This window comes from Ranitomeya imitator, chromosome 2, assembly GCF_032444005.1.
Source record: "Ranitomeya imitator isolate aRanImi1 chromosome 2, aRanImi1.pri, whole genome shotgun sequence".
Classification (NCBI taxonomy): domain Eukaryota; kingdom Metazoa; phylum Chordata; class Amphibia; order Anura; family Dendrobatidae; genus Ranitomeya; species Ranitomeya imitator.
This window is the reverse complement of record NC_091283.1, coordinates 216,594,315-216,622,018: the sequence shown is the minus strand read 5'-3', so window position 1 is coordinate 216,622,018 and position 27,704 is coordinate 216,594,315. Positions and strand designations below refer to the sequence as shown.

General features: G+C 47.9%; 1 protein-coding gene across 1 annotated transcript; it reads right to left on the bottom strand.

The window, feature by feature from the left end:
* XKRX (XK related X-linked) lies at positions 1-27,704 on the bottom strand. Its single transcript, XM_069748577.1, has 3 exons — positions 27,242-27,704; positions 12,628-12,890; positions 1-1,176 (listed from the first exon to the last, which is right to left on the bottom strand). Exons 1-3 carry the CDS (start codon positions 27,556-27,558, stop codon positions 455-457), a joined length of 1,302 nt encoding a protein of 433 aa, XP_069604678.1. The 5' UTR covers positions 27,559-27,704; the 3' UTR covers positions 1-454.

Sequence of the window (27,704 nt, the reverse complement as noted above, 5' to 3'; positions counted from 1 at the left end):
TGTCTTTTATAAAGCTGTTGTTTTTGCCCTTTATGGTTTTAATATGCTTTAACTAAGGTTTTTCTAATGTCTACAATCCGAATTACAACTTGCACTGTCTCCACCTCTGTAGAAAAAAAAAAGGAAAAATACCATGAAAAAATGCTGCCCGCGCTCAGATAGCCCCACTGTCGATGAACATCTTTGCCTTTCCCGATACATGTCAGCAGCTAAAATCCCAAACCCAAAAATTTCCATAGTGAAAAATTAATTTTGGGTAACTGTGACCAGGGACCTAGAGCGTGGCGGTGCTTGCGGAATAGTGAAGAGGTGACGGATCCGTGCACCCGTCGACATGACCTATAATAATCCAGGTATAACAGTGGCGGTGTGCGAGTGCAGGAGCGCACGGACACCGCTGCCGCCGGACTGCAGCAGGGTGGGACGCCTTCACGTTGAGAAATACAATTCTCCGTCACACATCGGTCTCCTTCCCCCCGACGAGGACATGAGTCGGCTTCACTCTTAGGCAAACGCACAATATAAAGTCAGAAACATTGTGGCTAAAAAGAGATCGGCAAGGATGGAAGTACTGGTAGAAGAGGAGCATGAAAGAGACGGCGGCGATGTACCCCACCAACAGCTGCACAACCAGCAGGGGGGAACAGAAGTACTCAAAGCCGTCCTCCTTGTAGAAATACCAGAGTAAGACGAGGGCGGCGTTCTCCAGCAGGCGGACGGTGTAATGGACGCTCAGCCTGGCCCAGTTCTGAGACTGATCGATTAAGTCCCTTTCGCTCAGGTTGAGCTGCACGGCCGACCAGCAGAACATGTTGATGGCCGAGTAGAGCAGGGTGATCGTGCCCAAGACGGACACCGTGCCAAACCAGCTGAAGTTCTTCTCCACGTTCTCCGGAAGGCTGGATCCACTCCTCCAAAAGTTCACCCACGGTAAAAGGAAGAGGGCGATCAAGTTCACCAGCGCCACGGCTGCCACCCAGGCCTTCAGAGCCGAGCAGAACAACACCAGCACGGTGACGCGGGTGGCGATCTCCAGACAGCGCCAGATGACGATGCAGAGGAAGGCGGGGACGCTCAGACGCACCTTGTAGTCGTCGTACTTGATCTGGATGGCCAAAACATTCAGAACCAACGCACCGTAAGTGGTGGAGGCCAGAGACATGGCCATGAGGACGGCTGCGAGGAAGACAAGAAGACCCGTTAATGCCACAATGTCACATACAGAACCAGCTCCTTAGCAATGATACCAACGGTCCAAGGGTTGTCCACCATCGGAAACTTCCTGAAATACATGCGATGGAGCCTAAAAATGGGTTTCATTAAAAAAACGTTACATTGCAAGTCGATGGAGTGGTGTGGCGAGAATGTTTATTGGTACCATTTTGGGATAAATGTGACTTTTTTACGCTTGTTACAACATTTTTTGTGTTCTTTAATTTTTTTTATCTTCACATTCTGATAGATCGGACTTTTCTGAAAGCTGCGATACCAAATCTGTATGTTTTATTATCTTTAATGGAGAAAAGGGAGGCGATTTGAACTTTTTTGTTGTTGTTTTTTTTACTTTTCTCGGTATTTATTAGTCCCCTTAGGGATCGTCTGATCGCTTGTGCCATATATAGCGATGCCACAGTGTTACTGTATATAGTGGAAATCACGGTCTCCTTTGATGCTCAGCCACAGACTGGGATTCAGAGGAGCTCCGAACTGACAAGCATGGGGGTCACCGCCACCCATCCGTGACCCGCAATCATGTCACGGGAGCGCGGAATGATGGTGCGTGTTTAGTGTCAGCAGCATTTAACAGGTTAACAATTGCGAGTCTTAGAGTCAGGTCCTGCTGTATCACACAGCCATCATCTGCCCCGGTGAGCTGGCTCCATACACCCTCTTTGCGCCTTACATGTACAGTGCCTATCATGAAGGGGTTAAACAAAAAACTTAATGGTGGCAAATTTTTATCAAAACCTCATAAAAGAATTATTAGCCCCAAATATATGCATTTAAGAAAACCAAATATATATATATATACACATACACATATATATATATATATATATATATATATATATATATATATATATATATATATATATATACACACACACATATATATATATATATATATATATATATATATATATATATATATATATATATATATATATATATATATATATATATATATATACACACACACATACACATATATATATATATATATATATATATATATATATATATATATATATATATATATACACACACATACACATATATATATATATACACATACACATATATATATATACACACATACACACATATATATATATATATATATATATATATATATATATATATATATATATATATATATCTCTCTCTCTATATATATATATATATATATATCCTCGATAAGCCGACCCGAGTATAAGCCGACCCCCCTACTTTTGCCACGAAAAACTGGGAAAACTTATTGACTCGAGTATAAGCCTAGGGTGGAAAATGCAGTAGCTATTCGTAAATTTCAAAAATAAAAATAGATGCTCCATACCGTTCATTATGGCCCCATAGATGCTCCATATACAACTGTGCCATATGGAATGCTCTATACCGTTGATTATGGCCCCATAGATGCTCCTTATAAAGCTGTGCCCCATATATATTGCTCTGCACCGTTCATTATTGCCCCATAGATGCTCCTTATAAAGCTGTGCCCCATATAGAATGCTCTGCACCGTTGATTATGGCCCCATAGGTGCTCCATATATAATGCTGTGCCCCATATATAATGCTCTGCACCGTTGATTATTGCCCCATAGTTGCTCCATATAATGCTGTGCCATATAGAATGCTGCTGCTGGTGCTGCCATAAAAAATAAAAAAAATCACATACTCACCTCTTGCTCAGGACGCCGGCGCTTTCAATAATTACCTGCTCCTCGTGCGGCTCCGTCTCCAGCACTGACGCTCAGCAGAGGGCGCGCACTGACTACGTCACCGCGCCCTCCGACCTGAGCGTCACTGCTAGAGGACGCTGGAGACGGAGCCGCACCGGAGCGAGGAGCAGGTAAATATCGTGCAGCGCTGCGCTCCCCTTACCTGCTCCGATGCGGTCCCTGCACTCCCTGGCTTCCCCGGCGCTGCAGCTTCTTCCTGTAATTGAGCGGTCACAGTTACCGATCATTTACAACAATGAATATGCGGCTCCTCCCCTATGGGAGGTGGAGCCGCCTATTCATTTCTGTAATGAGCGGTGCCATGTGACCGCTCAGTACAGGAAGAATCTGCAGCGCCGGGTATATTCACACGACCATATTTTTGGACCAACTGCTGTCGGTAAAAACATGGACTGCACTTGGACCATTGTTATACGATTTGGTGAGTTTTTGATGCTGCAGTTTTGTTTTTGATACTTCCTGGTATTTGGTTTAACAAAACTTCATTGATAGTCATTGAAGATTACATGGGGTTTTTTTTTTTAACAGTGGAATTTCTACATCTAATGCAAGTCTATGCGGGAAAATCTGCAACGAAAACTAGCAAATTAACTTGTGGCAAATTCATTAAAAAAAATGCACCTCAGGTCCAAAAAATGTGCAGTGGGCAGGAGATTTCCATAAATCCCATCCACTTTGCTGGAATTGTGAGACGTTGCATTTTTCTGCACAGCAAAAATATGCAAGATTAAAAAAACAAAAACCTCATGATGAGAACTTAAAAAGGGATATTTCCATCTCCAAGAATATGTAGTAGGTGTAATAATAATATTACCCAATACTTTCACTTAGAAATGTAGCATAGTTTTTCTGATTCACTAGGTCTTTCCTCGTGTGCAGGCATTGTAGGACCTTAGGTGTCCATGGTTACAACCACTAGCAACTAGCTAACTAAATAACTGTCACTATATCAGTGGTCGTAACCATGGTAACCTAAGGTCCTGCGATGCCTGCACATGAGGAAAGACCTAGTGAATCAGAAAAACTATACTACATTTCTGATTAGAGGTATATGCTAATATTATTTGTGGAGATCAGACTGAACTAAAGGAATCCATCTTGTCTTCTTCCTGAGAAATCTCGCTTACAACAAGATACATTTCTGCTGACTTGACATTTCCTTTTATGGAAGTAATCATGTGTGCATTCCTTCTTTCAATAGCAGCCTTTCATTCACCTTCCAGATGATGTAACTTTCTACTGATAAAGACTGGTATAGATTGTTTATGTAAGAGATAGTGAAATATGAGCGCTTGTGCGCATGTCTGTAAAAGAATAATTCTTTTCTATATAAAGGAAGGGCAAAGCCCAGAGAGAGAGATGTGCTCCTGGGCTTCCCCTGTATATGATCACACAATACCTTGTTTGCGTGTCATTTACTCAGGATCCCTACCTCTAGTAAGCCAGGGACTGAGAAGGACTTAACATTTCTTTGGCGCACCGAACAGGGACCCGAGATGAGAGTATTTGCTCGAGATTCACCTGCAGATACGGACAATGGAGATCTGGGATAATGGACGGCAAATGAACTGAAAAACCTGGCCAGGTAAGAGACATTATTAGTTCTCTTTTATCTGCCTTGTATTATCCGAAAGATCTCTATGAGCCGTGTCACGCTGGGTTAGTCTAGTAGTGAGTAGATACCTATAAAACTCGGGTTACTATATTGTATAGATTTATGAGTCCTGTCCCTGGCAGTGTGTGAACAGTGTGAAGGTTGTGGTATGTTGTGAAAGAAGAGCAAAAGTGCGTAGAAAAATAAGCCGAAATAGTTGGGGTATAAGCCTTATACACGGAAGTCAGCCTAACTGGGTCATGTGGTTGCGTCCTTTCGGGGAGACCTCCGCCCATGCTTGACTCTCATTTAAGTGCTTAACCTCCTTCATTTCTGGATAAGGTTTGATAGAATGAGCCCAGGACGCGGGTCCATGAGCCTGGGACAAGTATGCTAACTGACACAGAAAGTTTTGTGATCTGTATGGTGTTGCTGGGTCTGTTTGCGTGCATAATAGCACTTAAGTACATTCTGCACATTAGAAAGAATGGAGCAGATCAGCCCTTCAATATTTTAGCTCCCTAGGAGAGAAGGCAACGAGACATCACCTAGGATAAGTGATTGTCCAAACGTCACCTGGGGTAGAAATAGCTAATATTGAAAAAAAAAAATAAAAAAGAAAAATGGGAAATAAACAGACAAAAACCGTCTTAGGACAAGTGGAAGCAGCAGATATCATACAGGAAAGATGTGGGAAGACAGTCAGAAGTCAGATTAGAAGGGTAAGAGAAAAATTGGGAATTTCAGAAGCACTTATGTTCAGTACAGAATGGGAAAAACTGAGTAAAGAACGAGGTGGAATTATCAAAGACAATGGGTGGGAAGAAATCATACACTGTATGATAGAGGTCTCAAAAACAGCTAAAGAGGAGAATTGGAAGTATGATCCAGACACTTCCAAATGGATTATGGGGAAGGGAAAAAGTTGTGACATAATCCCACCACCTTACCTAGATCCAAAAGCCCAATCATTTGTACCATCTGGAGGAGCAGAAGGAGGAAAACAATTTCCAGCCTTGTATCCCAATCTTGGTGGGGTAGGAGGATGGGTATGTTCACACTGTGGACAACAAAATCCAGATTGGAGAAATGATTGCCTAGTCTGTGGTACACCTAGACATGGCGCTGTACTTGCCCCTGTTAGGGTAGTACCAAGACCCTTTAGGGAACCTGGTGCTGACGGGGTAATGGGAACTAGATATCACCAGACCCGACAGTATTTTCCTTGGTCCCCTGCTGAAGGTATGTCCCTCCTGCATAATGCACCTGATCCCACTCAATATCCCATCCGATTTGCACAATACATACAACAAATCATGCAGACTCATGCTGGGGTCTGGGCGGACGGGGAAGAATTATGTAGAATGAAAATGTCCCCCGGACTTTTTCAGGAATTATTGACACACCTACAGCCCAATAGACCAGTGGCAGAAGGGGGTGCCTTACAGACAGAAGCATCAGGTACCCAGTTCACAGAGGCATTAATAATTTTCATGAGAGAAAAACAGAGGGAAAGGGGATCTACGGGTGTGATTATGCAGAAATTTGGGCAAAGTATTGAAGAATATAGTCAAGAATTAGAAAATAGCTTTAGGGATGAAGGATTGGATTTGACTGATGCTTCAGTAAGGAGACTTTTTACAAAACAATTAATAGAGGGGCTAGATCCGAAAATCAGAGAAAAATTTAAATCCTCTACTCCAGATTGGAGAACAATTGAACAACCAAATATTGTGAAACAACGATGTTTAGGAATAGTCATGGATATGAGAGAGAATCGTAAGCCTGTTAGAATAGCACAAGCTAATACAGGAGGAAGAGTGAGACACAACTTTCCTTGCCACTACTGTAAAAAGCCAGGTCATTTCCAAAGAGAGTGCAGGAAGAAGTTGGCAGATATAAAGTCAGGCAAATTTGTTCCCAGAAATAACCCTCCCCAAACGGACAACCAGCAGAAATCTACCATCATAGATGGTCCCATACCAGATTCAGATTGACTCGATGTGTTACAAACTTCCCTACCAGCTAGAAGACCTATGATACAGGTGAATGTGGGGGGGAGAGAGATTCCATTTTTGATAGATACAGGTGCAACTTCCTCAATTTTGAATCAAGATTTTCTTCCGAATCCGGAAGATATTTCACAACAAACAACTTTTGCTGAGGGTTATGATGGGGTAATTCGAACACTGCCATATACTGTGCCCCTAGAGGTCTCATTAGGACCTAAATGTTTTGCATCCAGATTTTTGTATGCCAGAGGTGCCCCAACATGTTTGTTAGGAACTGATGTCCTAAAGAAATTAGAAGCTAACATCAATTTTAGGGAAGATGGCACAGTTATACTGACTATCCCTGATGATGCGGAAACATTAGAACAATATGTCAGAATTCAGGCTTTTGAGGATTATGCTGAAGAAAAAGAGTACACCACAGATCTAGACCTCTCAATGGTCCCAGAAACACTGTGGGCACAGGGTGACACCGATGTGGGACTATTGCATATCTCTCCTGTAAAACTATCTGTGCAACCAGGAACTGTTCTCCCACAGCTCAGACAATACCCTGTGAGTGCCCAGCAGGAACTAGCGATTACAAAACAGATAGAGGGATATAAAGAGAAAGGAGTTTTGGCAGAGATACAATCACCTGCTAACACTCCTCTGTATCCAGTCAAGAAGAGAACTCTTGATAAGAGTTCTATGCCCAAATATCGTATGGTACATGATTTAAGAGAAATAAACAAAGTTCTAGATCCAATCACCCCAGTTGTACCCAATCCTCATACGTTACTATCACAGATACCAGCCAGTTCTCAAGTATTTACTGTAATAGATCTTTCAAATGCATTTTTCTCGGTTCCTTTACACCAAGATAGTTGGCATTTGTTTGCATTTACATTTAAGGGCAAACAGTTGGCGTGGACACGCCTTCCACAGGGAATGATACACTCCCCTACTCTTTATTCAAATGCCCTACAAACAGTCCTTCAGAGGTTTGAACCCGAACCACAGGTAGTAATTTTGCAGTATGTGGATGACCTACTACTTTGCTGCCCAGATCTAGAAACTGCAGAAAGGTCCACTGTGAGTTTACTATGTTTTTTAGAAAAAGAAGGGTGTAAAGTGAATAGACAAAAGCTACAAGTTTGTCAGACCAAAGTGGTCTTTCTAGGTCATTGCATTTCTCAAGGTAAAAAGCATCTTACACCACAAAGAACTGAAGCAATAAGACAGATGAATGAGCCTAGAAATCATAAACAGCTACGAGCATTTTTAGGAATAGTGTCTCATTGTAGACAATGGATTATACATGCCAGTCAACTAATGCAACCACTGTATGACTGTGTAAAAAGTGAACCTTATTTGTTGACAAAAGAAGGTCAGATTTCGTTCCAACAATTAAAAGATGCCCTTGTTTCAGCTCCAGCGTTAGGGCTACCAGACTACACCAAACCATTTCAGCTTATGGCTGCAGAAGTTGATTCCCATGCTACAGGAGTTCTTACCCAGAAGCATGCAGGGAAACAAAGACCAATTGCATATCTTTCAGCAAGGTTAGATCCCGTAGCTAGAGCAGCGCCAACCTGTGTACGTGTAGTTGTTGCTGTCTCACTATTGTTGGACAAAGCATCAGAAATTGTCCTAGAGCATCCACTCAGTTCAAACTACACATGATGTTTATGGGATATTAAACCAGGTCCAACCAAAACACATTTCCATGGCCAGACATTTGCGGCTGCAGTGTTCTTTGTTGCTCCCCTCTACTATCACATTTGCAAGGCTTCAGACTCTCAATATAGCTACACTGCTACCTCTCGAGTCTGAAGGGGGGAATAAGGACACTGATCCACACGCAAATTTTTTCCCTACAGACACACATGATTGTACAGAGCTCATTTTACAAGAAACGGTAGGCTTACCCAATGTATCCGAAACACCACTTCAAAATCCAGATTTAGAGCTGTTTATAGATGGTAGTAGGTTTGCAGATGACACAGGTAACTTCCATACAGGGTATGCAGTTGTGTCAGAATCTGAAACTCTAAAAGCAGAACCGCTTCCACCGAAACAATCTGCACAAGAAGCAGAACTAACAGCATTGATTGAAGCTCTTAAAATAGCTGAGAACCAGACAGCTAATATATACACTGATTCTAGGTATGCACATGGTATTGTGTTTGATTTTGGAGTAATCTGGAGAGCTAGAGGTTACATGACAGCGTCAGGACAACCTGTAAAACATGCTTCTCTGATCAAACAGATCTTAGAGGCTGCACAAGAAACAAAAGAAGTAGCAGTAATCAAGGTAGCTGCACATGTGAGACTCGACACTAGGGAATCTAGGGGAAATGATAGGGCTGATAAAGCAGCCAAAGCAGCAGCAGTCAAACCCTTACAACAGGTCCATACTGTAAACCTCACAGAAAATACTGAAGATAGACTGAGACAAGCACAGGAAGATGCAGGAGAAGAGGAGAGGGACAGGTGGAAAAAGGAAGGGGCAGAAGAACAAGCGGGAATTTGGAAGAAAGATGGACTAATATGTCTACCTAGAGCCTTGTATCCGATTGTAGTTGGTGGACTGCACCACCCTACTCATGTGTCTGCAAATGCAATGACACTACTGGCAAAGCAAGTCTGGTTGGCTCCAGGTTTTGGCAACTATGCAAGAGACTATTGTGCTGCATGCGCTATATGCCTGGCACATAATCCCGGACAGACAACAAAGACCCCTATGAAGCACCACGTCCGACCTCTCTACCCGTTTCAGCGATTACAAATAGACTTTATCCAGCTGCCAAAAAGTAATGGGTATGAGTATGTGTTGGTATGTGTGGACATGTTCTCGGGGTGGCCAGAGGCCTATCCAGTTCGGAAGGCTTCAGCTAAAAACACTGCTGTAAAGCTAGTTGCCGAACTGATACCCCGTTACGGTCTCCCTGAAGTGATCGAGTCAGATAGGGGTACTCATTTCACTGGAGAAATATTTCAAAATGTACTGAAAATGTTGGGTGTTGAAAGTCAGTTACACACTCCGTACCATCCTCAAAGTTCTGGTAAGGTGGAACGCATGAATGGAACTTTAAAATTAAAAATACAGAAAGCCATGGCTGAAACAGGAAAGCCTTGGACAGAATGCCTTCCACTGGCCCTTTACTCAATACGCAATACCCCAAGGGGTAAGACTAAACTGTCTCCATATGAAATTTTGTTTGGCAGGACTGCCAATTTAGGATGTTATTTTCCACAGCAACTTGTGTTAAATATTGAGTCATTGACTTCTTATGTGCAAAATCTTCAGAAACAATTAACTAAGGTGCATGCACAAGTTTTTGCTTCCCTTCCAGATCCTGACAACACAGAAGGAAGTCACAAGTTGGAACCAGGTGATCAAGTCTATGTAAAAAGACACACCAGAAAGGCTCTAGAACCAAGGTTTGACGGACCCTTCCAAGTCCTGTTGACAACACCTACATCAGTCAAGCTTGAAGGAAAGGCATCATGGATACATGCAAGCCATTGCAAGAAAAGCAGTATAAACTCATGATATTGATGTTAATAATGATAACCTCAACGGAGGCGTGGGATAGACTGAATTCTCTAGCCCCTTTGAACAATAGATTCGTACAACATCATAGAAAATTAGTGCATGACTTGTTAAACAATACACAAACCCTGACAGATTGTTGGATCTGTACCCATTCGCCGGTATCAGCCACAAGTATACCTTTTCTAGCAGTTCCCGTATTAGCAGAAGAAATATTCGCTTGGCCTAATTGTTCAGACAACCTGGCCAACAACCAAATTGGTAATACTGGGCTGTGGAATACTACAATCGCCATACCAATTGTGGGATGGGTAGAATTTCCTTGGTGGCAGGGTAATCTCTCAGGGAGTAACACACATCTACAATATTTAGCATTTAGGGGAGGAAAATGGGTACCTAGAAATAAGACTGGATTAACTAATTTAGGACAGGTCCCCACAGAAAATCTACAGCTTAGTTTCAGTACAACCGTCCCCCCCTCTGATGCTTTCAAACCTGTAGTATTGGAAAGATACATACATAATAGAAAATGGAAACATTCTAAATTGTTCCCCCAAGGTGATGCAAACAGTTGTACAAGTAAGCTGGGGAACCTGGTTTGTAATAAATCCGATGAGTATATCAAAGGAATGCCTGTATGTGGGAATCCCGCAGCCGGGTACTGTAGCCCCTTGGGACAAAAACCCTCTTGGTGTATGCTTCAGAATGTATCTAGTTTTGTGGATTTGGCTCACAGATTGGTATTGCAGCACTCAGCTCTATGGGATCTGCCTGAAGGTACATTTTGGATATGCGGAGAAGGAGCATATAAATGGCTTCCCGTAGGTATAAAGGGTACTTGTACATTAGGACGCCTAACCCCGGCTACATTCATAATTTCAAATAAACAAGTGAATATGCAAGCCGTGCCCAAGCACACACTGTATAAAAGAGCTGCAGATAACTCACCACGTCCCTCGGGGAGGCCACATATAGTACAAATGGGAATTCCTAACAAAATTGCTAGTACCATTTTTATTTATCCTATGTTAACACAGATGTGGGATAAATTAGTTAGAGCCACGGATTATCTAGATGATCAGATCTGGGATATATTGGATATACTAAACACTAGTATAGCTGTACAGAATCAGCTTATAATAGTCACTAACCAACATACCCTGGTATTGGATTACCTAACTGCCTCACAAGGGGGTATGTGTCAAATCATCGGACCCACCTGCTGTCATTATATAGACCCGAATAGTACTATGAGTATGACATTTAAATTAAAGGACGTACAACGACTCAGAGATCAGTATGACAAAGACAATGACCAGAATAAGGATAGCTGGTGGTCAGATACCTTTTCTTTTCTTAACCCAGCCAACTGGTTCAGAGGAATCGGTGGGTGGGTTGCTGGGATTATGCAGAGCATAATACATATAGTTATGATTATTGTAGTCATATACGTACTATTCCAGATTGTGCTCAAGAGTATCTCAGTATGCACAGATAAACTTTGTGTAATAGATGCAAGAGTATAAAAATTTTTTTCCTTCTTCTTTTATGTTATCCTTTGCTAATACTGATTATTGCGCTTATTTTGCTATCCCTTTGTAATATCTGTACTTATTGCAAAACAAAGAAAAGGTTGCGAGAGTTAAACGGAAGAATTAATACTAGATTTGATTCTCTTATTGAATACAAGCATGTACATGTGTAATACCAAATAAAGGCTTTGTCTTTGGCCCTGTGGTAATAAAATAAATAAAAGAAAATGTCAAAGGGGGGAATTGTGGAGATCAGACTGAACTAAAGGAATCCATCTTGTCTTCTTCCTGAGAAATCTCGCTTACAACAAGATACATTTCTGCTGACTTGACATTTCCTTTTATGGAAGTAATCATGTGTGCATTCCTTCTTTCAATAGCAGCCTTTCATTCACCTTCCAGATGATGTAACTTTCTACTGATAAAGACTGGTATAGATTGTTTATGTAAGAGATAGTGAAATATGAGCGCTTGTGCGCATGTCTGTAAAAGAATAATTCTTTTCTATATAAAGGAAGGGCAAAGCCCAGAGAGAGAGATGTGCTCCTGGGCTTCCCCTGTATATGATCACACAATACCTTGTTTGCGTGTCATTTACTCAGGATCCCTACCTCTAGTAAGCCAGGGACTGAGAAGGACTTAACATTTCATTACACCTACTACATATTGGGATAGGGTCTTGGAGATGGGAATACCACTTTAAACTAAATATTCTTCCGGCACAAAACTTGAAGTTGATAAAATTAATGAAAATGGGGTACATAAACAGCCAGGAACACACTGACCGAGAACGCAGGGTCACAGTGTGGCAATGCCACCGCACAGCGGCAGAACCGGAGAACGTTCCAGGTCCTAAAGCCAAACACCAGTGACTCCATAGGAGAAAACCCTCTAGGCGCCATTTCCCGGGCGGTAGGGGCATGCTGGAGGTCGTTGTGTCTCTGCTGGAGCACCATGACTTGGAGACCTCCTGAGAAGCGACTCTTACCTCGTGCCGCTGGGACGTATCTCTGCAGCACACAAATGTACAGCTGTAGGGTGAGCTGCGGGGTCGAGCCGAGGAAGGCCTGAATAACAGCCGTGCGCTTAAAGGCATTGCGGTGCGTGGCCAACCGTCTCAGGGAATGGCCGACTTCACGCTCTTCTTCTTCGGACTGTCCCCAGCCACGCAGGTGCTTTTTCCGAGAGATGCTCACATACGGCTCTTCCTCACGACCCATCTGGAAGTAGACTATCAGGGCTTCCACACACCTGGGGGACAATGTAGGAGGACACGTTAGATAATACAAGATCAGCCAGAGATTTAGGACAAAATTAAAACATTTGTAAACTATCAATATTCATCCGTGGCCTACAGGTGTAAGCGCCGTGCAGGGACCGGGATGGTGGGATTAGCTGAGACTTGTACATGCCACAGGAATAAATGGGGTGGTAGACAGTTACCAATGGTCACACGAGAGTTATACCTCGTATAGAAGCAGCAACACCTATGGGGCAAATCTGACCACAACACTGATCGCGTGGCCAAGGATCGCGTGGCGTCACTGTGAATGGGGTTTTTGAACCTTCGTGTACTGCGGCAAGCAAATTGCAAATAATTTAAACAGGCATGATTTTGTTGCTTGGCACCCTAGGGGGCACAGTGCGACCTTTCTCTTGTATCGCACTTGGATGAAGTAGCACCTCATAGTGATCTGTTGGCCTCACGACCTGCCAGGATCACACTTCTGTCTGACTGCTGAGGTACAGTCTTTGCCTATTTGCTATTAAACGTAATATTATTATAGCGCCATTTATTCCATGGAGCTTTACATGTGGGGAGGGGTATACACAATAAAAACAACTACAATAATCTTAAACAATACAAGTCACAACTGGTACAGGAGGAGAGAGGACCTCACAGTCTACAAATATAAACTAATCCCTCTAAATGCCTCATACACATTGGGACAACATCAGCCGCACCCGCCAATATCCGCTGGCCATCTAGTTTGTATGCACGGTGTCCCAACTCTCCCCCAACATATAATGTTAGGCAGAGAAGGATCCGGTACAGCAGATCTCCATCAGTTGTTTCTTCTACTCACCAGGAGAAAAGTCGCCGCCAGCAGAGTCTCAGAGAACAGGAGAATTTGGCAGAGCCCGTGTGGACTTGGGAGTAACAGCAACAATCAATTGTGTATACCCGGAGGCTTCACCAACAAAGTTGCCCAACAGCGATGTCCTGCCCTACTTCACCCGTCTCCATCTACTGTCCCACCGATTATACCAACCTAAAACTACCATCCTCCAAATTTCAAACCTCACACGACTGTCTAAGACTTCTCAAGCTGCACCAGTTCAATCAAGGTCTGCGTAATTCCTAAGCTATAACATGAGGGCGCACCCGTCAGCAAATGCGTCCCACCTGCCCAGGGGGCATCAGGGCGCACGTCCAACGCGCGTCTGGGGCACCAGGGCGGACATCAGGGCGTGTGTCCTGCCTGTCCAGGGGGCATCAGGGCGCACGGCCAACGCACGTCTGGGGCACCAGGGCGGACATCAGGGCGTGCGTCCTGCCTGTCCAGGGGGCATCAGGGTGTACGTCCAATGAACGTTTGGGGCACCAGGGCGGACATCAGGACGTGCGTCCTGCCTGTCCAGGGGGCATCAGCTGCATTGTTACTTATGCATATCTTTTAAGACATGCGTCAGAGAAGAAAACCCCTCGGAATAGATTTCCCCTCATCTTCCAGCAGCATTTGCTGCGCACAATATGTATAAATGTAAAATCACGTTGCGCTGCTAAGTGGTCAAACTGGTTTTCCCTCTTCTGCTTCCGGGACGGTCCTGAGCAGATGACTCGCTGTGTTTTGCCTGCTCTTAGTAAGGATCACATAATATCTGATCGCATTACATATGATTTAATCTCATCAGGACGATCTAATCAGATAATACAGCGCTGTCAGCTCAAGACAATGGAACAGAGATGTCTGTGCAATTATATTACTAATATTGGAGATCGCCTATTGTACCAGAAAAAAACAATGTTCGCATTTGGGCGTTGTCCAGGATCCCTCGTGAATGTTCTTCTGATGTGTACACTGGCCGCGCACAGGGCAAACACCTGGGAACAGGTAATAACAGAGCGGCGCATTCTTCCTGCCTGACCCGTCACCTGAGCTCAGCACTGGTGTTCTGTGATAGGAACATAGCAAAGAAGTTGTATTTACAAGGAAATGTGTCAGCTGGATTTTGCTATGTAATCTGAGAGCAGAATAATGTGGAGGCAGAATCCCGGATTTCGGCGTTGCATCACTTACTGGGCTGCTCACTGACAATTTGTACAATCACTGTGTTCTCTGCTGCAGATCTAACAGAGCTCAGAATGCTGAGCTGTGTATAACCCCGCCCACACCAGTGATTGACAAAAAGCTACCAATCAGTGGTGGGGGCGGGGTTACACAGAGCAGCAGGACTAGATGGCATGAGACACCTAGTCTTGTTGTGATTCTACTCGGCTTCCTCGCTTTACCGCGCAGTCCACAGATCGGACGCCTTGCCAGGTAATAGGTGGAATCCTGCCGGCCATGCATGCTCCGTCATTTTCCCCGCCTACAGGTCTCTGCACGGCATCTGACAAACAGGGCAAAAAAGATTTGTCTTGGCCTCTGACTTTTTACTATTTCTAAACTGAATGTAAATCACAAAAAAAATAATAATTCTTTATGATCTTTGCAGTGACTGTAATATATAATGGTGGAACAGCCCCGACACTTATTTTATAGACATTCTAGGCGTCGTTAGAGACCTTTCACCCTGGTAAAGGAGACGCGGATAATGTGTCGACAGGTTTCCTTTAAGTCAGTTTTTCCATTTCGCTTTAGTTCGAGAACTTGCGTTTAATAACAAAAAACAAACAATAGCTGAACGTGGCGACCATTTCTCTATCTGCACAAAATAATGGCAAACTATTAATGATTACCGCGATAATGAAAATCAGGTGTAACCGTATTACAGCTGCGCAAACACAAGGAAACACTCGCTGTGCATCACGTAAAGTATCAAAGGGATAGGGAGAAGCAGGTATTACGCACCGGTCTTAATCACTGAGCCAGGCGTGCAATACACCTACTGCTTGCACTAGCGAGCCAGCGGATATCTGTGGATGTGACGTCACCACTTACCTCCCAATAGGGAAGTGGGTGGAGATGATTAGCTCCTTAGGCCTCAGTCAGACATATCTGCTTTTTACCGGCATCATGGATGAAAAGTACCAATACAAATCTATGGGTCATGAACATCTCAGACAGCACAGACGGCATCACTGCACAGTCCCGGTGCTGTCAGTCATTAACACTAATGGATAGAGGAAGCTTTGCAGCTTATTTATTCATATGTGAAAATGGGTGAAACATTGATGGCAAATCCCGCCGAGACCCGGACCAAACAGCGACGGCAAACACCGAGACCCGGAGCAAACAGCGACGGCAACCACAGAGACCCGGAGCAAACAGCGACGGCAAACACCAAGACCCGGAGCAAACAGCGACGGCAAACACAGAGACCCGGAGCAAACAGCGACAGCAACCACAGAGACCCGGAGCAAACAGCGACGGCAAACACCAAGACCCGGAGCAAACAGCGACGGCAAACACAGAGACCCGGAGCAAACAGCGACAGCAACCACAGAGACCCGGACCAAACAGCGACAGCAAACACCCAGACCTGGAGCAAACAGCGACAGCAAACACAGAGACCCGGACCAAAAAGTGATGGCAAACACAGACCCGGACCAAACAGCGATGGCAAACAAAGACCCGGAGAAAACACCAAGACCCGGAGCAAACAGTGATGGCAAAACACAGACACGGAGCAAACAGTGAGGGCAAACACCGAGACCCGGACCAAACAGTGAGGGCAAACGCAGAGACCCGGACCAAACAGTGAGGGCAAACGCAGAGACCCGGACCAAACAGTGAGGGCAAACGCAGAGACCCGGACCAAACAGTGAGGGCAAACGCAGAGACCCGGACCAAACAGTGAGGGCAAACGCAGAGACCCGGACCAAACAGTGAGGGCAAACGCAGAGACCCGGACCAAACAGTGAGGGCAAACGCAGAGACCCGGACCAAACAGTGAGGGCAAACGCAGAGACCCGGACCAAACAGTGAGGGCAAACGCAGAGACCCGGACCAAACAGTGAGGGCAAACGCAGAGACCCGGACCAAACAGTGAGGGCAAACGCAGAGACCCGGACCAAACAGTGAGGGCAAACGCAGAGACCCGGACCAAACAGTGAGGGCAAACGCAGAGACCCGGACCAAACAGTGAGGGCAAACGCAGAGACCCGGACCAAACAGTGAGGGCAAACGCAGAGACCCGGACCAAACAGTGAGGGCAAACGCAGAGACCCGGACCAAACAGTGAGGGCAAACGCAGAGACCCGGACCAAACAGTGAGGGCAAACGCAGAGACCTGGAGCACACAGTGATGTGAGATACTGACACATACTTCAGCTGGGAAAGATGTAGGCTCAGTGAGTGAGCCCATGTCAAAATCAGGGAGATATAAGACGTTCCAGTACGTATTATGCCGGTACGTGGTTAAAGTGGATCTGTCTACAGATTTCGCACTACAATGTACATACATTATTTAATAGATCTCAGATCTGATGAGGCTGGTGTACTTACTAAGAAAATCAAATTCAGAATGTCTGGATAATCCTGATAATATGAGCATTGCTGGAGTCCAGACTCATTTAAAACTTAGGCAGGAAAACATAGGATTATACAGCCATCCTCACATGGCATTATCAAAGTAATCACATCAGTTTCAACACGTTAAACGTGTATTTTAAGGTGTGGGTTTCCAAGTTTCTGTGTGGGTCACACTTTTAGGGAAGAGCCAGACGGCGTTATAACTCAGACGAGGATCGTAACGCAATGCTTGGACTGGCTGGAGGCTCTCTGGACCCGATGAGGACACCATGCAATTCTATGCAACTCATGCTTGGTTCAGGCTATTGCCATTTATAACTTTTTATGCTTTTATTTTTTTTCCTTTTTTAACTGACACAAAAATAGCATGAAGGTGCCTAAATGTATAAAGTGATGAGCGGCTTTTGACAATGTACTGGGTGCCTATATTTAGAGAGTATAAAAGGTATCGGGGTTTTATATTAAAAAAAAAAATGTATTTGCGTAAAAAAAAAAAAAAAAAAAAGTGAGCAAATTTTTCTGGCTACTAGAGGCGCAAAATGTAAAAAAAGAAAAAGTAAAAAGTATATAAGAAATAGAGTAGTCTGGAGAACAATGACCAAAATTGAAGAAAATATCAAATACAATTTTTTATCAATACACAGAAAGATACAAAAAAAAAAGTTAGGTAAAATAGATGCTTCGAATGCGAGGGACGCATATGGTTAGAGAACCTGTTAAACATTTATGAGCAGATTATTCTGATGTATAGGCTGTCAGTAGATAAATAGATGCTCTATAAGTATGAAGGCGGTGAGACAAATTACGGTACATTTCTATGAATATCTTCCCCTGAGAAAGAAAATTGATTACTAATAAAAAGCTTCTAAAGATAGGAGCCTGCAGGTATAAAGCGCAAATAGAGGCCGTGTCTATAGTCCTGAAACAGAGGATAACGCAAACAGATGTCCTAAGTAAGTCAGTCATACAACCGGACTCTGTGCTAACAATAGATTGGTGGCACTAGTGTTCGCTGTGCTACCAGTATCGGAAAATAAACATTCTTATAAATCTACATTCAGCCAAATACATACGGGCTTAAGTATCCATAATGTGTAACTTACTATAACAAAAGCAGGGTCCGTGCAGCATCCCTCAACCCCGACGCGCGTTTCATCCACACTTCTTCATAAATGTTTAACGGGTTCCCTAGCCATATGCCTCCCTCGTATTAGAGGCATTTGTTTTACCCAACATTGTTTGTGTTATTCTGTGTATTAATAACGATTGCATTTGATCTTTCTTCAATTTTTGGTCATTGTGCTCATTTCTGGACACTCTGTTTCTCCTTATATGGAGGGATATAGTGACTCAGACTGGTTTACTATGTCTTAGCACTATATATCGATCACATCCCCCTGTTTAAGTGCAAAGATCTATGTAGTGGCTAGAAGAATCCACAATGCTGCAGCTCAGGGCCGGACTGGAACACATCATGTCCGTTAAATACACGTCACATACAATATAAATGTCACTCACACTACAATGACCATACTATGGCAATCAAGGCAGAGCTACTGTTTAGTTCTGCACAAATACAGTGGCACACAGAGGGGCCCACCGGGAATCTGCCTGGTCAGTTACATTGGAAAAAGAAAACTGTACAATGAAAAATTAAAAAAAAACAAAAAACTTCTTCTACAGAACTCTTATTGAACACACACAAAAAAAGTTATAGCTTTTAAAAGCAGAGAGGCAATGAAAAAAATAGCCAGGCAGTCTATAAATGGGTAATTTACCCATCTACATCAGTTGGGGATCCCTGTGGTCAGAACACCACCTATCGGCATGATGAGACACTTATCCGGCTACATGCTTGACTGTCGGCCCATCCAAACCCGCGGAGCTGTCGTGTGCTGCGCCGTTTATCGGGCCACCCTATTGTGAATGTGGCAGCGGTGGAGCGCGTGCACCCTTCCATTTTACAGACTGATGCAGGTCCCAGTGGTTGGACCCTCACCGGTCAGCGAGTTAGACCCTTCAGAGAGGTGATGGAGAGAGAGGGGCTCGTCAGTGGGAACAAGTTGAGGCCCCTCCACTTCTGGTCAGTAAGTTAGACCCTTTAGAGAGGAGATGAAAGGAGAGGGGCTCGTCAGTGGGAACACGTTGAGGCTTCTCCACTTCTGGTCAGAAGGCTAGAACCTTTACAGAGGTGATTGAGGGAGAGGGGCTCGTCAGTGGGAACACGTTGAGGCTTCTCCACTTCTGGTCAGAAGGCTAGAACCTTTAGAGAGGTGATTGAGGGAGAGGGGCTCGTCAGTGGGAACACGTTGAGGCTTCTCCACTTCTGGTCAGAAGGCTAGAACCTTTAGAGAGGTGATTGAGGGAGAAGGGCTCGTCAGTGGGAACACGTTGAGGCTTCTCCACTTCTGGTCAGAAGGCTAGAACCTTTAGAGAGGTGATTGAGGGAGAGGGGCTCGTCAGTGGGAACACGTTGAGGCTTCTCCACTTCTGGTCAGTACAGCTTTGATAACACACGCACTCAGCCAAATATTTTGTAAGATGAAATTGGCCGCGGTGGATTGTTTTCCTGAGAAGAGTTGAACTTTGATAGACACGTTCTGTTTTTTTTTCTCTCTTCCTTGATGTATGAAGCAAGTGCTGAAAGCAGATAAGGGCACACCCGACCGGCCGGCAACGTGGAGAAAGAAAAACACCAGCATTGTCTGTGCGTCGTCCACACAGTGACACAGCTGCATTACAGATCTCTGCTTTATCAGTCGGTGACAAGTCAGCCATGGATCCAAACTTTCTGATTTACCTCTGGTTGTATCTAGAAACTAGGAAGAAAATAACAACCCGTTGAAGAGGGCAAAAAAATGAAAAATGGACAATTCTCCACCGGCTAATACACGACTTTTTCCCCAACCCAATCACCCAAAGAATGAGCAAAAGCTCGTTTGTCATGTGAATTAATTTAAACGTTGCTTTGTTATCTTTCTTGGCAGCACGTTGTCCTGTGTAAACAGGTGATGTTCTGCCGAGAACAATGCACATCTTTCCGGGCCCACGGAAAGCGTCCATGCTGTGGAAAACCACCTAATCGATATGATGTGCCACAACAAGCACATGATGTCACATACTTGGAAATAAGAGTTTATAAAAAGTTTTCGAAAAATAAAACAAAAACCTAGAAACCTAGGCCAGAATATTTTTTTGGTCACAACTACCTCCCTCAAAGCTTCATTCATCAAAACAAGGTAGCCATAAATGCTACAGGTCATCCAGCAAAATTTTCAAATTTCCCCCCAAATCTAAGATGTAGCCCAAAACGGTGCCAATAAAAGAACGCAAATGCTCCCATCAAAAACAAGTGCTAATATGGGGATTACCAAAAAATAAAATTGCTTCATTATTGGGTAGTAAACTAGGCTGGATGCCAAGGGGTTAAGTGTATGGCAATAATCCAGACTAAATACCAAATAACTGACCATTACTGATATGTAGCATCTGCAGAAAAGCTCAAACACATCGAAATGGTCGACCGACACTGGAGATTGGGTGCCACGTTTTATCAAGCTTCTTCTACAAATTTAGGAGCTCAGTAAACGCAGAGAATCACAAGGAAAAAAAATGTAGGACACAAAATTTGAGATTGCTGTCTCTGATGGAAGCTCATCCTCGTATCATGCTCCTGCCCTCTCAGTGATTTTCTCAGAAATTACTGAGTTTCATTAGTCTTTTTTATCTGGTCAGTGTCCGATTCAGCAGTTTTTCTCATATGCAAAAAAAAAACAAAAATAAAAAAAATTTCTAAAACTTTCATTATCAAACAGTCAGTGAAAAACGGATGGAAAATGGATGCAAGGACGCCATTGTATTTTGGCTGTCCTGGGGCACGCCAGTCCGGCTGTCCTGGGGCACGCCAGTCCGGCTGTCCTGGGGCACGCCAGTCCGGCTGTCCTGGGGCACGCCAGTCCGGCTGTCCTGGGGCACGCCAGTCCGGCTGTCCTGGGGCACGCCAGTCCGGCTGTCCTGGGGCACGCCAGTCCGGCTGTCCTGGGGCACGCCAGTCCGGCTGTCCTGGGGCACGCCAGTCCGGCTGTCCTGGGGCACGCCAGTCCGGCTGTCCTGGGGCACGCCAGTCCGGCTGTCCTGGGGCACGCCAGTCCGGCTGTCCTGGGGCACGCCAGTCCGGCTGTCCTGGGGCACGCCAGTCCGGCTGTCCTGGGGCACGCCAGTCCGGCTGTCCTGGGGCACGCCAGTCCGGCTGTCCTGGGGCACGCCAGTCCGGCTGTCCTGGGGCACGCCAGTCCGGCTGTCCTGGGGCACGCCAGTCCGGCTGTCCTGGGGCACGCCAGTCCGGCTGTCCTGGGGCACGCCAGTCCGGCTGTCCTGGGGCACGCCAGTCCGGCTGTCCTGGGGCACGCCAGTCCGGCTGTCCTGGGGCACGCCAGTCCGGCTGTCCTGGGGCACGCCAGTCCGGCTGTCCTGGGGCACGCCAGTCCGGCTGTCCTGGGGCACGCCAGTCCGGCTGTCCTGGGGCACGCCAGTCCGGCTGTCCTGGGGCACGCCAGTCCGGCTGTCCTGGGGCACGCCAGTCCGGCTGTCCTGGGGCACGCCAGTCCGGCTGTCCTGGGGCACGCCAGTCCGGCTGTCCTGGGGCACGCCAGTCCGGCTGTCCTGGGGCACGCCAGTCCGGCTGTCCTGGGGCACGCCAGTCCGGCTGTCCTGGGGCACGCCAGTCCGGCTGTCCTGGGGCACGCCAGTCCGGCTGTCCTGGGGCACGCCAGTCCGGCTGTCCTGGGGCACGCCAGTCCGGCTGTCCTGGGGCACGCCAGTCCAGTTTACTGCTTGCTGAGAATAAACGCCAACCTGTCTTCTCTAGGGGAACACAACCCCTGGATTGGAGGATCATGACGCTCGCCAGCTTTTGCTCCTTCATATGCCTGACAAAGGGTAAACCATGCAAACGTGTGAATGAGAGAATTTGGGTATACTTTAGTGCTGGGAACGGGGCAGGTACCAAGTGGAGAGCGGTTCCTCAAAAGAACATTGCACCAGAAATGTTTATTCCTTGAGATTTGTTTGGCATCACACTTGTGGTGAAAGGTTTTGAGAAGGAGACATTTTGGTATTCGCCGTTTGCCACTTCTGTGACTTGAGATCCTTTATTCGGATCACTTAAAAGCATTTTGATCATTTTTACACTACGCGGTTACTGCAGCTCCGGTCTATCTCCTCCCCCCCCATGGGACCAGATACCGGACACGGTCCAGAGCACAGCCGTGAAACCTTCTGTGGTCCGCGCCAAGTTACTGCAGAGATGGTCAGCCCTCCGAAAAATGCACGATATAAATAGTGCTGCCAACACGTCACCCTCAGGGTGTCACATACCGTGGGGTCGTGCTTCTGTGTCTCAGCAGTTGTGATTACACCACAAACCACCAGCTGCACTAATTATTGCAATTACACATTTTGTTATACACATGTTTACAAACCATAAAACGGCTAATTGGACAATTTAACTCAAAATCTTTAAAATGGGACAGAAAATTGTGGGCACCTTTCTTATATTGTAGGTAAACAACTTTGTTACAAGCATATGATGCTTGTTCACGCTCACCTGTGGCAAGCAACAGGTGTGGGCAATATGAAAAATCACACCTGAAACCAGATAAAAAAGGGGAGATCTTGACTCAATCTTTACATTGCGTGTCTGTGTGTGCAGCACTAAGCATGAAGAACAAAGAGAAGAGAACTGTGAGGACTTGAGAATCAAAACTGTTGAAAAATATCAGCAATCTCGAGGTTACAAGTCCATCTCCAGAGATCTTGATGTTCCTTTGTCCACGGTGCACAACATTACCTACAGTGCCATGGGTTCTTGGTTATCTCCATGGATGTGAACGGCAGAGAGAAACTGATGAAAGGTTGCAACGCAGGATAGTACGGATGGTGGATAAGCAGCTCCAATCAAGGTCCAAAAAATTTCTATCCTGCAGGTTCAGGGTCCATCAGTGTCAGCGCAAACTATCTGTCCACATTTGAATGAAATTAAACACTATGGCAGGAGACCCCACAGAATCCCACTGCTTTCACAGTGACATAGAAAAGCTAGACTGCAGTTTGCCAAAATGTGTGTAAGCCAAATCCTTCTAGACAGATGAGACAAAATAGAGTTTTTTGGTAAAGCACATGATTGTACTCTATACCGAAAATAGAATGAGGCCTACAAAGAAAAGAACACAGTACCTACAGTCAAATATGGTGGAGGTTCAGACATGTTTTGGGGTTGTTTTACTGCCCCTGACACTGTGTGCAAGGCATCAATAAATGTGATGATCACCAGAGGATTTTGGCAAGCGATGTAGTGCCCAGTGTCAGAAAGCTGGGTTGGCATTGTAGTAGGTCATGTGTCTTCCAACAGGACAATGGCCCCAACATACTTCAAGAAGCCCTCAGAAATCAGAAATGGATGGAAACAAAAGGCTGGACAGTTCAGAAGTGGCAGCAATGAGTCCGGATCTAAATCCCATTGATCACCTGTGGGGAGAAGGCGCCTTCACATATGAGACCACGAGCAGTCTGCAAAAGACGAGTGGTTGATGGTTATAGGAAGCGATTGATTGCAGCTATTTATTCCAAAGGGTGCAACCAAATATTAAGGTGAGGTGCCAACAGTTTTTTTTTTCAGCCCAATTTGGGGGGATTTCTGTGATATTATGTCCAATTTGCTTTTTCCCTGTTTTTTAGTGTTGTTCCAACACACACAAAGGAAATAAACCTGTGTATAACAAAACGTGGAATTGTAATAATTTCCTGGGACAATTTCAAGGGCGCCAACACTTTTGGCCATGAGTGCATCTATATACAGTAAATGGTTGGGAACTGACCCAAGCAGTCAGTCTGCCCCAGTACTTATCCCCCCGCTGCTTGTTATAGGGCACTGGTCACATTGTACACACAGTCCGATCTGTGGGCAGCACGGCACAGGGATGGGGACCCTGCTGAGCAGTGATAGACGGGAGGTGGGAGAAGATCCCGGGTGGTGTTTGTATAGGAGTCCAGTGGGCGGAGCTACTAGTGATTGACAGCTCTGCATACAGGTGGGGGTCACCGAGTAGCACCGCCCACTGGACTCCTATACATACTACACCAGGGATTTCAATAACTAAAATGCCAATGGTAGACACGATTGGGGGAGAAGTTTACCCCTCAGTCTGCTCTAGTCTCCCACCTCCCGGCAGGTGGGAGGTTAGGGACCAGTTTCCCATGACAGGTTCCCTTTAAGCACCAGAGCTGCCCAGGGACCGAGAGCAAATACTGGCAGACACCACGGCGGCCAACGTGCAGGATCTGCTGCTTGTGTCAGTGCATGCACTCAGCATCGGCAGAGCCGGGACTGGGCAACACTGAAGACCGCACACATCAGGGAAGAAGCAAGCGAGTGTAGGGCGAGGAGTGTGCCAGGAGGCCGCCAGGTGACCACCTACCACTCCACAGCCAGCCATGTGGCAGTACTGATCGTGGGCAGCAGGGGGTGCCAACGTGCAGCGCAGGGATGGGTGATGGGGAGATTTATGGCTGTCCGGGTCAGTACATAGGAGATGAGAATACCCCTATAACTGCCATCAGGAGCGCCCTGCTGTCCTGCTCCAGGGGTGATGGTTACGGTGCGGACCCGCGGCCTGTCCGGACCCGTGCGCTCTCCAATACTGCAAGCAGAGGGAATGCACCGGACGAGCGCAGGTCTAAGAGTCCGGCCACCAGTGGGACTGCAGAGGTGGCCGGTAACCCAGGTAACGACCAGCAATCTGTAAACTTAGAAGTTTCCCCGTTACTAACAACAAAGACGATTTACAATAACAGAAGTGTAAAGTTGTTTGTTTTTAGAAGAGCGCAGCAATTATAGTGATCGGAGAAAACGAGACAACGCCCCGTAGAGATGTGGCCAAGACTGCAGACCCTTCACCTGAGGGGCGGGAGCGGCTGTGCGCCAGGAAGGCTCTGCACGGAGGCCAAACAGCCCTGGAGGACCCTGTGAGAGGGATGTGAGCGCTATGTCTGCAAGTCCCGGAATCTCCAGAGCGCCCCTCCGCGCTGACCTGCAAAATCCGCCCCTCACTGCGCGCTGACCTGCACCCTCCGCCCCTAGCTAACCTGTGCCCTCTGCCTCTCGCCGACCTGCGCCCCTTGCTCTGTGCTGACCTGCGCCTTCCGCCCCTTGCTGACCTGCGCCCTCTGCCTCTCGCTGACCTGTGCCCCTTGCTCCGTGTTGACCTGTGCCCTCCGCCCCTCGCTGACATGCGCCCTCTGCCTCTCGCCGATCTGCGCCCCTTGCTCTGTGCTGACCTGCACCTTCCGCCCCTTGCTGACCTGCGCCCCTTGCTCCGTGTTGACCTGTGCCCTCCGCCCCTCGCTGACCTGATCCCCTAGCTCCGTGCTGACCTACGCCCTCCGCTGACCTGCGCTCTCTGCCTCTCGCTGACCTGCGCCCCTTGATCCGTGCTGACCTGCGCCCTCTCGCCGACCTGCGCCCCTTGCTCCGTGCTGACCTGTGCCCTCTGGCCGAACTGCGCCCCGTGCCCTCTGGCCGACCTGCGCCCCTTGCTGACCTGTGCCCTCTTGCCGACCTCCGCCCCTTGCTCCGTGCTGACCTGTGACCTCTGCCCCTCGCCGACCTCCGCCCCTCGCTGACCTGCACCTTCTGCTCCTCGCCGACCTGCGCCCTCTGCTCCTTGCTGACCTGCGCCCTTCGCCACTCGCTGACCTGCGCCCTCCGCTGGCCCTCCGCTGACCTGCGCCCTCCGTCCCTCGCTGACCTGCGCCCGCCGCTGACCTGCGCCCTCCGTCCCTCGCTGACCTGCGCCCTCCGCCCCTCGCTGACCTGCGCCCCTCGCTGACCTGCGCCCTCCGCCCCTCGCTGACCTGCGCCCCTCGCTGACCTGCGCCCTCCGTCCCTCGCTGACCTGCGCCCTCCGTCCCTCGCTGACCTGCGCCCTCCGTCCCTCGCTGACCTGCGCCCTCCGTCCCTCGCTGACCTGCGCCCTCCGTCCCTCGCTGACCTGCGCCCTCCGTCCCTCGCTGACCTGCGCCCTCCGCCCCTCGCTGACCTGCGCCCTCCGCCCCTCGCTGACCTGCGCCCTCCGCCCCCCTGCGCCCTCCGCCCCTCGCTGACCTGCGCCCTCCGCCCCTCGCTGACCTGCGCCCTCCGTCCCTCGCTGACCTGCGCCCTCCGTCCCTCGCTGACCTGCGCCCTCCGTCCCTCGCTGACCTGCGCCCTCCGTCCCTCGCTGACCTGCGCCCTCCGTCCCTCGCTGACCTGCGCCCTCCGTCCCTCGCTGACCTGCGCCCTCCGCCCCTCGCTGACCTGCGCCCTCCGTCCCTCGCTGACCTGCGCCCTCCGCCCCTCGCTGACCTGCGCCCTCAGCCTCTCGCTGACCTGCGCCCTCAGCCTCTCGCTGACCTGCGCCCTCCGCCCCTCGCTGACCTGCGCCCTCCGCCTCTCGCTGACCTGCGCCCTCCGCCTCTCGCTGACCTGCGCCCTCCGCCTCTCGCTGACCTGCGCCCTCAGCCTCTCGCTGACCTGCGCCCTCCGCCCCTCGCTGACCTGCGCCCTCCGTCCCTCGCTGACCTGCGCCCTCCGCCTCTCGCTGACCTGCGCCCTCAGCCTCTCGCTGACCTGCGCCCTCAGCCTCTCGCTGACCTGCGCCCTCTGCCCCTCGCTGACCTGCGCCCTCCGCCCCTCGCTGACCTGCGCCCTCCGCCCCTCGCTGACCTGCGCCCTCCGTCCCTCGCTGACCTGCGCCCTCAGCCTCTCGCTGACCTGCGCCCTCCGTCCCTCGCTGACCTGCGCCCTCAGCCCCTCGCTGACCTGCGCCCTCCGTCCCTCGCTGACCTGCGCCCTCCGCCGGCACCCACCTGATGAGCGGCCCCAGCTGCAGCAGGTGCAGGAGCAGGACGAGCGGCCGGTCCCTGCCCAGGTCCCGGTGGATGAAGGTGAGGGTGAGCTGCACCATGATGGACGGCACCAGCATGAACACGATGGTCAGGGACATCCACACCGCGTCCTCCGTGCTCTTGTACTGCGCGATCAGCACGCAGGCGGCCACGGTCTCCGCACAGAACAGCAGCGTGGAGGTCAGGATGCTGAGCGGCGGGTGGGTGCGGGAGCGCTCGGGCTCGTAGGCGCCGCACTCCGGAGCGGGGCTGTGCGGGGTCTCGGCGAGGCTCTCCATGCCGCCCGCTCACTGAGCCCGGCGCTCGGCAGTCCGCACGCTGCAGGCGATCCCCGGCCGGCTCATGTTACCGGCGGAGACAATGGAAGGTGGCGGCTGTGCGCCCTCCCGCAGGCTCCGGGCGGCGCCGCGCTCGGTCTCCGCCG

Coding starts and splice junctions, on each gene's coding strand:
- XKRX (XM_069748577.1), bottom strand. CDS start 27,558: ATGGAGAGCCTCGCCGAGACCCCGCACAGCCCCGCTCCGGAGTGCGGC. Junction 12,891..27,241: donor CAGCTGGGGCCGCTCATCAG/GTGGGTGCCGGC, acceptor ATTGTCCCCCAG/GTGTGTGGAAGCCCTGATAG. Junction 1,177..12,627: donor ATACGTCCCAGCGGCACGAG/GTAAGAGTCGCT, acceptor TCTTCCTCGCAG/CCGTCCTCATGGCCATGTCT.